The sequence below is a fragment of the Diadema setosum genome, chromosome 6 (assembly GCF_964275005.1).
Source record: "Diadema setosum chromosome 6, eeDiaSeto1, whole genome shotgun sequence".
Lineage (NCBI taxonomy): Eukaryota > Metazoa > Echinodermata > Echinoidea > Diadematoida > Diadematidae > Diadema > Diadema setosum.
Genome location: NC_092690.1, coordinates 41,137,461 through 41,154,708, shown reverse-complemented (window position 1 = coordinate 41,154,708; position 17,248 = coordinate 41,137,461). Strand labels below are relative to the sequence as shown.

The following is a 17,248-nucleotide window of genomic DNA, read 5'->3' as shown; positions in this document are numbered from 1 at the left end:
CTATCTCTTTCTTTTCATGATCATACAGTCACGTATTTTGATAATTGATATGTCCACCATCCGCTCAATGACCAGCCGGCATCTCTTCCTCATACTGTTGACGAAAGTTTGTACTTGGCACTGCTTCAAGATGCGCTGAAATTCTTGCAGTGAAATGTCATCTTTCACCTTCCTGCTCGCTTTCCGCTTAATGATATCCCAAAGATTCTCTACTGGATTACAGTTAGGGGATCTTGCAGGCCACTCCATACGTTCGATGCCATTTCCCTCAACAAACTGATCTACAACTTGAGCGCATGATGCAAAATGGCCATAAGCACATTCATGTGATCAACCCAAATTAGAATTACAAATCACATGGCTTCTACCAACATTTTCATATTGAAAAGGCTATTGTTTACAAAAGTATGCATAGCATCTGTTTAATAGGGAAGCACATTGTACCTGAAGAAATTCCTGAGAATTACACAATTTAAAAAGGTCATTTGCTAACTTACATAGGAAATGTATACAATATGCTTTATATAGCCTGAAGTGCATCTTTTTTCCCATACATTTTGACATGAAATGCGTTTTTTTTTTTACACCAATAATGATATCTGGTGGCAATGATATGCCATTCATGTTATGAGTAATGAAATTCCCCATCCATTCCCGTTTGAATTATGAAAATCTGTAAAATACTTTTTGAGATATAATCAGAAATGTTAGGGGGGAACTTACTTTTTTTTTTTTGCTGAGTGTATATAATTGTGTTGTTGAGGATAAAACTGCCTATTGCAACCACCAAAGGAAGACGGAAAAAAAAGTGGCCGCTATAGACACGGTCGTTTACATGACTTTTGTATTGTCGGTCACTAAGGCAGGTTTCAGTGTATTTGGGTTTCATTGTCCTTTAATGTGAATTCAATGGTCGACTATCTTTCGGATAGAAACGCTGTCCTATATATACACTGGAATAGGATTTGGATTGTTAACCATCTTCGTGGTGTTCGGTTAGTACATTCTCGGGAAAAAGAATGTCATCTTGATTTGGGGATGTAGAAGTGGAAAAACCAATCAGGATCCCTTAAACTTAGGATTAAAACAATACAAAACCCTCCTTGAAAATACAAGGGTTATCATTTATGTTCATGAGAGCCCGCCATACAGGTTGAATATACTGCCATAATTTCGATCATAAATACCTAGTAAATAATAGCAGACTGCAAATTTATCTCTAGAAGGCGAAATGTCTTGATAATCATGCCTGGTCCTCTTGTACTCATGCAAATTTAGGCAGAGTCGAAAGTCAAAGTGAATTCCTACGTAATCTGCACATAACATGTTCTTTGTATTAACTCTCTAACCCCATTAATATTAGGAGAGAATACCACTTAACCAACATGCCACGAATTCACTGGACATGGGTGTTTGTTGCCCTGCTAGTAGCAGTCTCCTTATCCTCAGGTAAGCGCACTATATGTACTTGTTTTATAGTTTACAAAATTCAGTTGAGAACCAGAAGGTCTTTATTACAACTTTGGGGGATATCATATTATTTGTGTCACATTGTAGTGCTTGATCTCTTCTACATTATGCTGTCAATTTAAAATTATTTTAAATTTCCAATAAAACGTGAAAAAGGGCATTATTTTTTCCAGATGTTTGGAGCAATGCTTACGAATCTGTCCACATTTGGATACATCAACGTTTTATTTCATGTGTTTCGTTTTTATTTACGCTCAAATCTTAGAAACTGATAGCGCCCATCTGATTCTCATAATCAACATATATATATTTTTTTTCAATATCTGCGGGCTGTTCACACAAAGCTGGCAGGCCACTTTTTGCATTGTTATTCAGGATATTATGTACGTTATACAGATAAATATATATATTTTTAATATGTCTCCTCATTTTTATAATATGCGCTTTCATTTCGTCTTCTCTGACATCATCTTCTTGTCAGAGAAAATGTGACTTTACTCAACTTCCGTCACCATGTGATAATCACAGTCACCAGAAAATTGCAACAAGTTTTTTTTTTTTTTTTTTTTTTTTCGCAGGAGGATATACGACAAAAAGTTTGTAATTTTGAGAACATTATCTTATTTACCCCCATAGCCTTCTTTCAAAGCAAAAATACACACGCACACACACACACACAAACGCACACGTACACACACCACACAAACAATCACACACAAAAGCAAACAAATCAAAGCAAACAAACAAAGCAAACAAAAGCAAAAAGAGAAAGAAAGAAAATCAAAATAAAATCAAATGACCCGAAAAAAAAATTGGAGAAGTGCAACACTGCCTTTAATGGGGAATTCCAACCTGTGAAGAAAAAGAAAAAAAAATCAACGAACAAAAAGCGGAATAGGACGTGAGCATAGTCGCACTTTGCCCCGTCTGTATACACCTTTCTGCCAAGAATTCATGAGATCATTTTTGTTTCTTTTCTTTTCTCCCCTCTAGTCTCCATACAGTATACCCATGGTACTGTCACATGACTGTAGGGGAAGGGAAGGGTGGCTGCAGCTGTACCCCATATTTAGGGTTGAAGAAAAACAAAACAAAAACAAGCACGAATGATTGAAAACTCCAACATCGACCAAAATGGGGGGGGGGGGGGGGGACACACACATGAATAAAGAAAGTTGAATAACATTATGACATTATGATCAGGTTTTAAGACTATTAAGTGATTTACCATGCCTCTGGTATAAAAAAAAAAACCATGTATATTACTTGATTTGAAACAACAAGAAACTACCCTTCATGTATGAACCCTTCAATGTATATGCAAGTAAAATATAAGGATTAACATTTTTTTTTTTTTTAGCACAATGCATAACGTCATACAAATAATTTGGAAATCAATATGAAACTGGGCACTTCCGTCCTACAAATCCCAAATTATTTGATTTGATACGATTTGATTTATTTCTGCATTTTCCACAAAGTTATACAACATAACAAAAAAATTTCCAGTACTATAACGTATTATATCTTACCCGGTCATAATGTATCAATAATGAAATATTGTATATAGGTGAATCATAATCATACATAAACAATTGGAAAGTCATTGATTTTCAATCAAACTAAAGGAGACCGTCATCTTAAGCAAGTAAGCTGAAGTTTGAGTTTGGTGGCTATGGCTTAGATTTCTTTACAAATCATTTAATACATATTGTCAAATTGTGTAACCGAATAGGGCAGCTACAAAATGTATCAGTGCAATGGTGAGTTAGGATGGAAGTTCATAATACTTGTGCAGATTTGTTATTTTATCATTGTTAATGCTATTTGAAAGAGATAAAAATCTGTGTAGATAAATTTTCATATGAAAAAGAAAAATGATATACTTATTCTTCATGGGTGCGTTTTTATGTATGAACACGAATCATGTAATATAATATTGTTGTGGAACGAATAAAGAATATCGTAGCAACTATAATTATGTCCGCACACTGTGTTTTATCTAACACAAGTAATAGTAATATAAATGATTTCAGCAGGATTCGTAGGAGTTCAAAAAAGAGACCGTTCTGGTGGTTCTGAGAAAAAAAAATCTGGGAAACGAACATAATCAGTGCTTGGGATTTTACTTGCTAATTTTGGACCATTATTACTGAAGAATGAGTTATCAATAACACAAAACACACAGACATTTTGGTCCACACATTTGGAATAATTTTCATTACAGCATAGAATCTTTATACTTTAAGCTTCCTATAAAAAACTACACTTAAGTAACAATGATTAATACCCCCCTCTTTTCATCAGGGTAACCCCCCCCCCCCCCCCCAAAGAAAAAAAAAAAGAAGGATGCTTTTACATTGCGAAAATGTACGGTCTGAAAATAAGTCCAATATGTGATCTTTATGATTGGGAAAGGGCAAATATGATACGAATATCTGATAAGCATAATATGCAGCTAGCAAGTCACAATTTAGAATGCGAACAGAATTAAATCATGAATGCCATATACTGGGGCACATTATTCCAGAATGGGTATTACGAATACCTGTATCGATCACCAAAAGATCATTTCATTGCAATCCAAAATCTGTCAGTATGCACAGTATGTATGACTTCATTGTTGGCCTTTGACCCATGACCTCATTTACATGGTAATTAAATTTAGGATCGCTTTGAACGTAAACCTATACAGTTTTAAGATTTTGTCTGGGTTTGATAGATGTTTATCATCTCTGAGAAAAGATAAAGAACACCGGAAAGAAGAAAAAATGATCTTCGCTGTCTAAAGGTTCACTTAGATCTATGCTTCTAAACTTTAAATCAAGATATAAAGGTTATTCCTTACAAACCAACAGATGAAAATACTTTTGCTGATCTGGTTGAATTGTACTTTCTCCCAATAAAATGATTCACAGCTCATCAGATTCTTGTTCGGAATCATTTTTCCCCGATTCCATACGACTGTGGAACTCGCTGCCAAGTTCAACCATTTGCACCTCCACAAACGAATTTAAAGAGGAGGTGCAAAAGATCCAGCTCCGTTAGAAGGATGCATGGTTTTTACTCCCACGTAGTTAGTTTTTATGAAGTAATTGCACAGCACACTGCACATCACTCTAAAGTACAACGATACACCTCATTGGTAGACTGTACTGGAAAGGAAGAAGAAGAAGAAGTCAATAATGGAAGGATAAATAATCATGCCACTTCTTAAAAATAACATCGTGTTTCATGTAAAAATGTGTGTTACGCGGTTTCTTTGCTTGACATGCAAAAACAACATATAAAATGTTATCTTATCATCGTAAATTATACCTTGATATTTTGCTTAATTTCAAGCTTGGTTCTTTTTAGTATTGTTTTGCAATGGTTTATGTCATTTGAATTACCAAATACATCTCCTTCCTTATCGAAGTGAAATATCCTAGTGACAGACATTAAATTGATAGAGTATAGTATCCATGAAACGCTGATATCAGCTTCTATAGAATCAATACAGCTCTGACACATAGTTTTAAAAAAAAATCATGAATATGTGTTTTTGTAAATAATATCTATGTTTATAATTCTTCTACAGATACGAAATATATATCCATAAATACATAAACATTTACATATACACGTACATTATGTTGCATGCATAGAAATTAAACTTGTTTAGGCTTCTTTGGGGAAATGCAATGACAAAATATCGTATGATTTATTGGGAGAGGAGTTGCTTACAATTCACAATCGTCTCAGTTGATCTTAGCATGAAAACACACACACACTAATAGCAATCATGCGTAAATCGGCAACCCTGTCTGGGTCTACACAGGATAGGAAAACTAAAAGAAAGGAAAAAGGATCGAACAGCCACAGAGAAACTACATTGTGTATGAGTTTATTTTTAGTCACAGAGTAAAAGACAATGTTTTGCTCACTGGAGTTTGGAATTTCAGATGTGCTAAAGAAAAGACTCAGAGTTCAGCCTCAAGGCGTGTAACACGCAAAAGGAAATCTGAACAATACTTCTATCATTGGTAGTCTTCATATTGTTTGCCCATAAGGCTTCTTCTCAAGTTTAAGGTTCTGACACTTGTAGTCAAATACCTTAAAGGAAATGCCCTTACCTATTTCAATGAACTCATCAAGCACATTTGCACGGGCGTAGATTATACTGTCAAAGTCAAAGAATCCCTTCTGTTGAAATCAGTGTGAAATCCAAGGTGTTATGTGATAGGGTTTGCGGACAAAAGACAGTACCATGATAGAACAGCTTCGCCCTAACCATTAAATGATGTTCAGATTCTGACAAGTTAAGATATGTGTTCAAACCTTATCTTTTTGGTGATTGTTGCTTTTGTTTGATAGTAAATGATGAATAGTGAAAATTTTGTAGGATTTCTGTTATTATGAATGCGCATATCGCATAGAATATATTCATGGTATTATGCGTTTCAAGTTAATTTTATTGTCATTACTAATTGAGTTTTTGTCTGATAATTTTTTTCTCGCTTGGTAAAAAGTTAAATGCAGCGTTTATTAAGTGCTACCTTGTGTTTTGTGTATATCCTGTGTGCTTGATTTCATCTACTTTATACATTACGGGACAATTCCAAAATTTTCTAGTGTCATTTCAGCTGGTGAACGGAGCTGTGGTTTCCACTGAGCCAGAGGTAAGACTACGACAAGGCTTTGGCGGATTGGTGCCATGTACGGTGATCCGGAAGATATCCACAGTCAACTGGAAGAAGGAAGACGCTATCGAAACCGCCGTCGATGTTGTGACACTGGATATCTCCAACGGACACATTAGCGGTCCAGGGTTTGAAGATGGGGAGTTCACAATTGCCTCAAATTATTCCCTCATCTTTAAGAACGCCCGGTCTACGGACTCTGGGAGATATTTTTGTGAGGTGACTGATTACGGAACAGGATCCAAGTATAGGAATCATTCAGATGTGACGGTATTCGGTAATTTCTCATCAGAACCAATGACTTGTAATTACGTGTGTGTGTGTGTGTGTGTGTGTGTGTGTGTGTGTGTGTGTGGTTCAAATGGAACTCTATTTTTTCAGCTACCCAACATATCATCATGATCATGCAATATGGAGTGTTAATGATAATCAGGCATGAAGTGTTTCTATATGATGTGGTCAAGAAAAGGAAAGACTACGATAACTATAACAGTTAGAAATGTTATGATAGCGTTACAATAATAGTGTTATTACAAGCAAATGCATTACAATAAAGAGATTTTAACCCTACAAAATCTCGTTGACATACACCAAGAATTCTGAGGCGCCATTTCGTTGATGTAATGGAAATTGAATTAGTACATTGTATTGAATGAATGTACATGTCTCATTATGTCAACAGTAAACTCGTAGAGCCAATTTTAGGATTTGCTTGATGTCACCAATACTACAAACCACAGATGTCAGAGGCTTAGTGTGTTGATCAAACATGTATCCACCACCTGGCAAACTGTTTTAAACATCATAATGTTTGTGCATTGAAACATCTTTAGGGGTTATGTTCGTTATTCCAAAGGTTCTCTATTCCAAAAATGAAGTTTCGTTTATCAGAAAAAGACAGATTTCGATGAAAATAAGATGTTATGGGGGCGGGGGGAGGGGAGCTTCAGGTGTGAGCTTCTTCAATTTGTCTCCCTCTGCAAATAAAGTTTGTTAAGATCGCAACTGCTGGTCTGTAAATTAATAAACATGTCGTAAAAAAGGAACCAGAGGGACTCGAACCTTTCATCTACTGCTTTCTAGGCGGCTGGTGCATGGTAGTGTCGCTGCCCGGAAAGCAGTAGATGACAGGTTCCAGTCCTGCTGCCTTTTCGAGACATGTTTGTTAATTTCAGATCAGCATTTTCGATCTTAACAAATTTTATTTGTAGAAGGAGGCAAATTAAATAAACTCTTACCTGAAAACAGATTTTCTTTATACCTAGACGGTCGTTTGAATGGGGTTCGTTAGTTTGTGGCGTCAGTAACAAAGGTTCTTTAATACTTGAATTAAAAAATGTAGGAATAGGGTTCGTTATTATGGAGATTCTTTGATTTTGAAGTGAAAAGACGGTGCGAACTTACGAACCTTCGGAATTACCAAGCCGTGCGTATTTTCACTGTCTGATTGGAAAACTTTGGAATAAAGAACATTACTTAATTTTGAGATTGACAAAGCTTCATAATGAAGAAGATCAACCATCTTGAGAAGGTTACTCACGTAGACAAAATGTGGCAAAATCTATAGGTTTGCATGATTTATAAACACATTTACTTCTCTGCGTCATTATGGCGAGAAGACTACGATGATATATGTACATATATACCATATTTGTGTAGACGTATATAAAGCATATGAAGAGTTTGTTCGCAAAAACCAATAAGTCCATATTTGCCAAATGGAGATATTTGCGATTAAAGGTCAAGAAAAATAAAGAGAAAAATAAGCACATTTTTGCTTCTTTTGACCATAACTTCAAAAATGTATCTTTTTAAATAGTGACCAATATATCATTTAAAAGTTATTATTTTGTACTTTATGACAGAGACCGTACTTCAAAATCTTCAGAAATGGACTTATCGGTTTTTGCGAACAAACTCTATTATATTATAACACATTTTGATTTTCGTGGAGGAAAAATCAAAGGTATGCATAGATCTATATATAGTACATATAAATGTTTACATATATATATATATATATATATATAATATATATATGTGTGTGTGGTATAAATGTTTATGTATATATATGTGTATATAATAATTATGATAATAATAATAATAACAATAATAATTATATATATATATATATATATATATATATATATATATATGAAGGGTTTGTTTGCAAAAACCGATAAGTCCATTTTTTAAGATTTTGAAGTACGATCTCTGTCATAAAGTACAAAATGATACCTTTTAAATGATATATTGGTCATTACATAATTATAAAGGTATATTTTTGAAGTTATGGTCAAAAGAAGCAAACATTTTCTTATTATTCTCTTTATTTTTCTTGACCTTTAATCGAAAGTATCTCCATTTGGCAAATATGGACTTATCGGTTTTTGCAAACAAACTCTTCATATATATATATATATATATATATATATATACATATATATATATATCAGGGCTCGACACTAACGGTGGCCCGGTGGCCCGGGGCCACCAAAAACGCGCGTCGGGCCACCAAAATTTCAGAAATGAAGATTTTGGGCCACCAAAAAGTCGGATAATTGCCTCTACTTTTGTAGATAGACAGCGGTAACAATCGGCTCCGTAAGATGCTGAAATAAATGTCAGATGTTTGCTTTTTATTTTGGAAATGAATAACGGTAATATTCGACTCCGTATGATACTAAAATAAGTGTCGGATGTTTGATTTTGCGTTCGGAAATGAATAAGGATAACATTCAACTCCAGAAGATGATGAAATAAATGTGGAATGTTAGCTTTGACGTTCGGAAATGAATATTAATAACGTTCAACTCCGTACGATGAGAAAATAAATGCCGGATGTTTGCTTTTTATTTTGGAAATGAATAACGGTAATATTCGGCTCCGTATGATACTAAAATAAGTGTCGGATGTTTGGTTTTGAGTTCGGAAACGAATAAGGATAACATTCGGCTCCAGAAGATGCTGAAATAATGTGGAATATTAGCTTTGACGTTCGGAAATGAATACTAATAATATTCGGTAATATTCTGCTCCGTACGATGCTAAAATGAATAACAGATTATTGCTTTTACATTTGGAAATGATTAACGGTATCAATCGGCTGAGTTAGATGCTAAAATAAATTGGGGATGTTTGCTTTCACGTTCAGAAATGAATAGGATAACATTAGCTCCGTAAGATGCTAAAATGAGTGTCAGTTCTTTGCTTTTACATTTGAAAAAAAAAAATTAATAGTAACATTCGGCTCCGTACGGTCTTAAATCACTAGTAAATGTAGGATAATTGCTTTTACAATCAGAAATGAATAACGGTAACTTCCAGCTCTTTATAACAATGCCAAAACAGATGTCGGATGTTCACAAATGTCTGCAAATGCTCCAACTCTATCGTTTCAAACGTAAGTTTTGACCACCTAAATAGGCATCAACTTTTATAATAATCTATAAGCCTATTTGCTAAATCTTAGAACTCAGAATAACGGTAAGATGATTGAATTTTCTCTTCATTTATTTTAGACATGGGTACATGTATCACTTCAGTAACACTTAATATTTCATTTTCTATGTTCAGTAGGACCGATTTAGTATTTCTTATGTTTTTCTTGAATCTTTTTTTCGGGCCACCAGATTTTGCTTTCGGGCCACCAAAAAATAAAAATTTATGATTTTGGTGGCCCCATCGGGCCATCAGAAATAAAAGTTAGTGTCGAGCCCTGTATATATATATATATATATATATATAGTCATATATATATCTAACCCTCTACTCTCCCGCCCCAGCTCACCGCCCTGGGCTGGGGCTACCAGCGGCAGGGGATGGCTGGGCTCGCGCCCGGTCTGTAAGGCGCGAGGGGATTTGGTTAGTGCACTCGGACTTATCGACACACCTGCCACGTCATCAGCAATATTAATTAAGTTAAATTAAGGACAAAAATTAAACAAAAATTACATCAAATTCATAAATTTACTTTGGTATTTATTTAAGGGGAAAATCTCCTCTTGTTAAATCACTTTAAACCCACAGTTGCTCGGCAATTCAACATTTTGATACAATATAACCAAGCATGCGCATAATTCAATCTCGGTTATTTTTTACTTACATGGCTTCGGGTGCAAGTGCAAAAAGGGGGGGGGGGGTTAATAGGGAGAGGGAAATTGTCCGCGGAATGCTGCAGTTGTTATGGAAGCCCTTCCTTCTCTCAGTCCCAGTCGCCGACGTTACCCGGAGCTCCGTCGGTGGCTGCCGTCGTCGCTCCGGCCCGAATCGCGTTCGTCGCACCTGCGGCTGGTCTCCGGCTGCGCCTCACTTCCTTCTGGTTCTCCTCAAAACATTAGTGGGCCTCGGGGGTGGGGTTTGTGCACAAGTTACAATCTTTTTTTTTTCCGCTTGTTACATGGCAACTCTTCGGACAGTGGCACGGACGGCGTTCCCCACGTCAGAAGTAAAGTTCGGCCCACGGCTCTCTCTCCATTAACAACGTTCAACGTTCACCAACGTTCAAAAATTTGATGCCAACGGGCTACATCTTCACTAAGATTCAATCTATCTGGCAAAGTTCTCTCCACATTGTGTCCGGAAATTTCTCTCTAAGTGTGTACCAAATTCTCCTGAAATCTCTCGATGAAAAATCTCTCGATAAAATCTGTCTTCTGAAATCTGTCTTCTGAAATCTGAAATCTCAAAATCTCAAAATCTGTAATCTGTCTTCTCCCTACAATACATGCCCTTTTAAACTAACCCTTAAATCCCTCCTACAATTTCATTATCCAATCATTTTAATTAATTTCCCACACCTGAATTATTGACAACCCTCTTTCGACCAATCCGCTTACCTGTCCCCGACTTGACCCTCTCCTCTCACCTGCGTAACCTACCTGCGTCTCGAACCCAACCTGACACTCTCCCTTCCTCCTAATATTTATAAAACAAAACCCAGCTTCGCTACGAGCCCTTTAACTTACTCCTCCAGCAGGATTCCCGATTTAACTCACACTACCACAATATTCTCGTTAAACACTTCAACTCCTTGTCAAACATATACTCCTAACATCCTGCCGGTCCTATCTATTTCTTTGTCCTTTAAAAATCACCTGATGTCTATCAAATGTCCTTCTTCTTTATTCCCTTTGTCTGATTCCCTACACTGTCCTACCATGCCCTAAGCCCGCTGTCTGAACCTTATTCCTTCCCTTTTATTCCCTTTATTCTTTCACCCTGTGCTTTGCCCTATCTACTTCATGACCCTCTAATTTCTTATCAGTCCCTTTATAATGCCCATCCTATTCGGGAGCCCCCCCCCCCCCCATTTTTCAGCTCGTTACATCTTCCCCCCTGTTCACAGAATGATGTCCTCATCATTCCGCATCAGCCCGGTTTGTTTTCCCTACCCTTTAACCAGGAATACTTGGGGTGAACCAACACTGTCATATCGCCAGCCACTGTCCGCGAAAATATTTACAACATATATGCATAACATCAAACCCTAATCACATTACCACATAAATTTCGAACGACACAATGACTGCTAAATTGAATACTCATGACATTATACACTATACAACCGGAGGCACAGCGTTCTGACTACAAAACCTCCCATAAAGAGGCAACCACATGATAAACCAAGCGTTTTCCGAATTTCTTACCGCTACGACTATACACATGCACTGGTTGATGCTCGTGAATACAATCAAATAAGCACATATCATTCGTAATATCACTCAAAAAAATCAAATAACGTCGACTGAAAATGATGACCTGGTGGGCTAAATTCTGACCATCCTTCCTACATAATAACATCACATTGACTTGCCAAAGCACATTTCATAAATCGTTGCTTCGTTACAAAAAAAAATACTATCCTCCTTCACTACACCGTCAACTTGATGACCAATCGATTATGTGATGTGGGACATCAGTGACCGCCCCTAAGGCACAAAACACGACACTATACAAACATTACATTATAAAACACAAAACATAAAGCAGCAGAGCCAGCAGGCTGAATTTTGGCCATTCGCCTATCCTGGACTTACTGGATTGACTTATGAAAATCACAAATCTTCCTCCAATTGGAGCATAACAAAACGTAACCACTTTGAAATATATCGCTTTGTAACTATTCTCGCATTATCATTACAAAGTAGCACTAAAACCAATACAACAATACTTTCTGTTACGGATAAGAAAGTAAAAATACACTTTACTAATAAAACTATATACAAAACCTGAACAATAGTGGACCTACTTAAGGTCTCCACAACTGGCTGTACAATAGCTCTCTGTACTTGGGAATACGCCAACCTCTCGGGAGCGCGGGAGCACCTTTTTGATCTCCTCAAAGGAGGATCTTCCTCTAACGAGGCGGCTTCTGGCTCATCCCGAGGGGCAGGTACGTCCCCTGGGGCTTCGACTTGTTCCTCAAATTCTTCGCCACACGGGTCGGTATCTATTACCTCTTCCGATTCAATACATTCTTCCTTATCATTACTATCTCCTTCCCTAGCCTCTGTTGTTGCATTATCAATGGATGGGTCCAATTCCCTAACATTATCCTGCGACTCATCGTCAATTATTCGATTAATTTCACCGGTGACATTCGGCCCTACACGCCAAGCGACGGCCTCACCCAGCCCTACATCCTGGGGTTCATCATCCACTACTTCAATATCACTTGGGGGAGGGGAGCTGACATTTTGCTTTCGCTTGGGGCCGACGGCCCGAGTCACCTTAGGAATAAAATTACAAGGCATTAATAAATTTCTATGGAGCATTTGCATCCTCTTTCCCTCCGTTTCTGATCTTACTTGATACACCGGTATACCTACGTTGGGCTGCCCCATTACAACATAAACATCCCTACCCCACCTATCGGCTATCTTCTGTTTTCCCTTTAACCCTACATTACGCACTAATACCCTATCCCCAACTTCAAGTTTATTCTCCCTAGTGTTGGCGTCGTACCTTTTCTTATTCTTATCTTGGGCTAACTGATCGGTTTCCGCCGCGAGTTTGTAGGCGTGTTCCAGCCTTTCTCGGAGGCACGCCACGTACTCATCTGAGGAGATAAACTCCTCTCCTTCCCTAGCTCCTAACAAAGCATCTACCGGTAGTCTTGGATGGCGTCCAAACATTAAAAAAAATGGGGGGTGTCCAGTGGACCCGTGCTTAGTAGAATTATATGCATGGACGAGAGTTGACACGTGCGCTTTCCAATTCCGTTTCTGCTCTTCAGGCAGAGTGCCGAGCATTCCCAACAGCGTTCTGTTCATGCGCTCGCAGGCGCCATTGCCCTGGGGGTGGTAGGGGGTTGTCCTAGTTTTCTTTACTCCGACCAAATTACATAATTCATTTATTGTCTGGGATTCAAAATTTCGACCTTGGTCAGAATGTAACCGCTCGGGGAAACCGTAAGGGAGAAAGAAATGCTCATACAATGCCTTTGCTGTAGTGATAGCTGTTTGGTTCTTAGTCGGGACGGCTACGGCATACCTTGTGAAATGATCGGTGATTACCAAAATATTTCCGCAGCCGCCCTGACCCTCTTCTACCGTGAGAAAATCTATACAAACTAATTCCATCGGGCGTGTGGTTCTAATGTTCACCAAAGGGGCTGTGTTTTGCGCTGCCGGCGCGCCCTTCCTACGCACGCACCGCTCACATGTTCCTACAAAGTGCTTCCCATCCTGTCCCATGTGAACCCAATAAAATCTACTTCGGACTAAATCGAGTGTTTTCTCAACACCGAAATGACCATGCTTGGTATGTAATAGTTCTAAAACAAACTCCCGTCGACTTGCAGGCAACACTAGCTGATATTGGGTCCTTCCATCTACCAATCTTCTCCTATAGAGTACTCCCTCCCGTAATTCTAATTTATCCCATTCTCTCAATAAACATTGTACCTCTGGACTTTCCCGCTTTAATTCTCTCCTTGGGGGTAAGTTATCACTCGATTTCAAATTAATTACCCTACTTATATGGGGGTCGGTCTGTTGTTCCTCGCACCAATCGAGGGGGCCACCTAAGGGGTCAGCGTCATTCGTATCTGGGGAGGGGGGTGGGACGTGTACCTGTCCGTCATGTCCTACTACTTCTACTAAGGGGGTACCTGTTTCTCGGGCTTCTTCTAGCCCCTGGGCCACGGCGTTGATTACCGAGTGAACTACTGGGGGTGCTACATCACCCTCTGTTTCCTCACTCTGGGACTCTGTCTGGGGGTGGGGGTTCCTTGACAAAATGTCAGCGTCGATGTTAGTCCTACCTGTCCTGTAAGTCAAGGTCAACTGATAATTTGCCAAAGCGGCCAACCATCGGTGTCCGGTTGCGTCCAACTTCGCAGTGGTCAACACATAGGTCAAGGGGTTGTTGTCGGTGTACACGTGGGTCTCATTACCATAGAGAAAATCGTGGAACTTCTCCGTAACGGCCCACTTAAGGGCTAAAAACTCTAGCTTATGGGCGGGGTAATTGCGCTCTCCCTTATTAACTGCGCGGCTACCGTACGCAATAACGCGCTCTCTCCCTTGATCGTCCTTCTGATATAGCGCGGCACCTAGGCCTGTCCTACTCGCGTCTGTGTGCAAAATAAAAGGCTGGGAAAAATCCGGGTACTGTAACACTGGGGCAGAAGTTAAATTGGCCTTTAATGTTTGAAACGCTTCCGCTTGCCGTGCTCCCCAAATCCATGGTGGGGGTGGTTTCATGCTCTTCTTTCCCTTTCTCCCCCCTGTCCCCCCTAATAACTCGTACAATGGGCGCGCTACGCGAGCAAAATTCGGCACGAACTTCCGGTAATAACCAGCCAAACCTAAAAAAGCCCGCAGCTCGCGTTCATTTGTGGGGGTAGGCCATTGATCAATGGCGGCCGTTTTCCCAGGGTCCGTTGCTATGCCCTCCTCCGATATCACGTGGCCCAAATAGCTGACCTTTGACTGTAGTAAGTGACACTTGGAGGGCTTCAGCTTGAACCCATGGGTGGCCAATCGGTCAATGACCTTCCCCAAGCGCTCAGTGTGTTCTTCTAAGGTGCTGCCAAAAACTATAATGTCGTCCAAATATACGACGCAACAAGTGTGATTTAATTCACCTAGACACCTCTCCATAGCCCTTTGGAAGGTGGACGGGGCATTGCAGAGTCCGAAGGGCATCCGGTTACACTCCCAATGACCAAAAGGGGGTGGCAGAACGAAGGCAGTCTTGGATTTATCCTCCTCCGCTATTTCGATCTGCCAATATCCCGCCTTCAGGTCAAGGGAACTAAACCACCGGGCACCCCCCATCATCTGCAGCACCTCGTCCACTCGCGGCAGGGCATAGGAGTCCCTAACTGTGCGTTGGTTAAGTTTCCTAAAATCTATGCAAAAGCGCATGGACCCGTCTCTCTTACGTACTAAGACTACTGGGCTTGCGTATGGGGAATAGGATTCGCGAATTACGCCTGCGTCCTGCATTTCTTGTAAATGTTTACGCACCTCCTCGTACTGACCGGGAGGAATTCGCCTATATCTCTCGTTTATGGGGGTGGGGTCTTCCAAAGGGATTTTGTGTTCCACGATTTTGCTATGGCCAATGTCAGTCTCTGAGGTGCTAAACGCACCACTATATTGCCCTACTAGCTCTTTGACGCGGTCGATAGCTGCCTTCGGGGCGCCAGACTCCGAAAAGTCTAGCTGGGAGGCAACTACCTCTGATTGGGATGGGGGAATCTCAATTACCTGCTCTTGTGACTGTACAGTAACGAGTTCTTCACACAAATATACCTCCCCCAATTTGGCGTGTCGGGGAATCCACAATGTGCCGTCTGTCGGATTTTGAACTACAACTGGGATACTCTGCTCCTTTTGCACCTCTTCACTAACCGTCACTAAGCCTGATTCGACAACTAACCCCGACGGGAGGTTGTGAAATTTTGGCTCAAATACAACGTCATACTGGACTGGGGATGGACGTAACTTAATCTTAGCGGACACGACAATGGCCTTTTGGGCCGGGACGGGGACCGCTTTCCGGCTGGCATTTCGAGCTACACCTAATTTGCCCTTAGCGTTCGGGGAGTTTGGGCCGCTGACGGCCGCGTAGACTAGCTTCCAGGCGGCAGTCACGCCCTCCATAGTCCCAGACTCTTCGAGAAAACGGGGTCCTACGGTCTCCCTCCCTAACCTAACACATTCGCGTATTACATTGACACCTACACACATGGGGACGGTTTTGTTGTACGGGGTCTCGGGTACAATTAAAATCAAACTACTTACTGGGGTTCTCCCTGCCTGGGGGAGGGCCCCGTCAAATGAAATGTCTACTTCAATATAGCCAAAATAAGGGACGGCATTCCCATTTGCCGCCTCAACCCTTATCAGGTTGCCTATCTCGTGTAGTGGGAACCTCGATAGATAACGTCTGTAAAACCCCTCTGACAAAGTACTGACCTGTGAGCCCGTATCTAGTAGGCATCGACACGCCTTTCCCCCTATTCTTGCAATGCCCTCATTCGCCCCTCCTACTAATCTATCAACAACCGTGGCTTCTTTGCTGCTACTACGAGGAATCTGGCTACTTATTTCCTGACCCACGGCCTGCCCCACGGACGCGGGTCCTGTCCGTTTAACGGCTGTGCATGGGGCGGGGGCATGGGTGGCGGGGCATGCTGAGGGGGCGGTGGGCGAAAAGGGGCAGGGGGATGTGCAGCCATATAGGGTGGGCCGCGAGGTACCGGAGGGAGGGTACACTCCCTTGCAAAATGACCTACCATGCCGCAGCGGTAACATGCCCCTCCCTGCCTAGGCCTAGCTTGATTATTAATATGATTCATCCCTCCCTGTTCTAACTTTTGTAATCTATCCCTAATTTCTTCTAGCCCTGCTACTAGCTCCTTGGGGGCAGCGCTCGCTTGCGCGCTAGCCGGCTGGTGTTGCGCGCGAGGCCGCGACGGCCCACTACCTCGGAACTCGCGAGCCTCCGCCGCCTCTTGTTCCATCGCGCGCGCTATTTTTACCAACTCATCGAAGCTTGTCACGGCCTCATAGCGATGCCGGATGGCCTGTTTCACGATTTCGTCCATAAGCCCCCTCCAAAACACTATTCGCAGGGTCTCA

The 17,248-nt window shown here is 40.4% G+C and overlaps 1 protein-coding gene across 1 annotated transcript in view; it reads left to right on the top strand.

The window, feature by feature from the left end:
• The first annotated feature begins 1,385 nt into the window (after positions 1–1,385).
• Positions 1,386–17,248, top strand: part of LOC140229807 (uncharacterized) — a 35,119-nt gene continuing 19,256 nt past the window's right edge. The window contains exons 1-2 of the mRNA XM_072310040.1: positions 1,386–1,449; positions 6,085–6,429. Coding sequence (XP_072166141.1) covers positions 1,386–1,449; positions 6,085–6,429 — 409 coding nt within the window. The remainder of the gene's footprint in view (positions 1,450–6,084; positions 6,430–17,248) is intronic.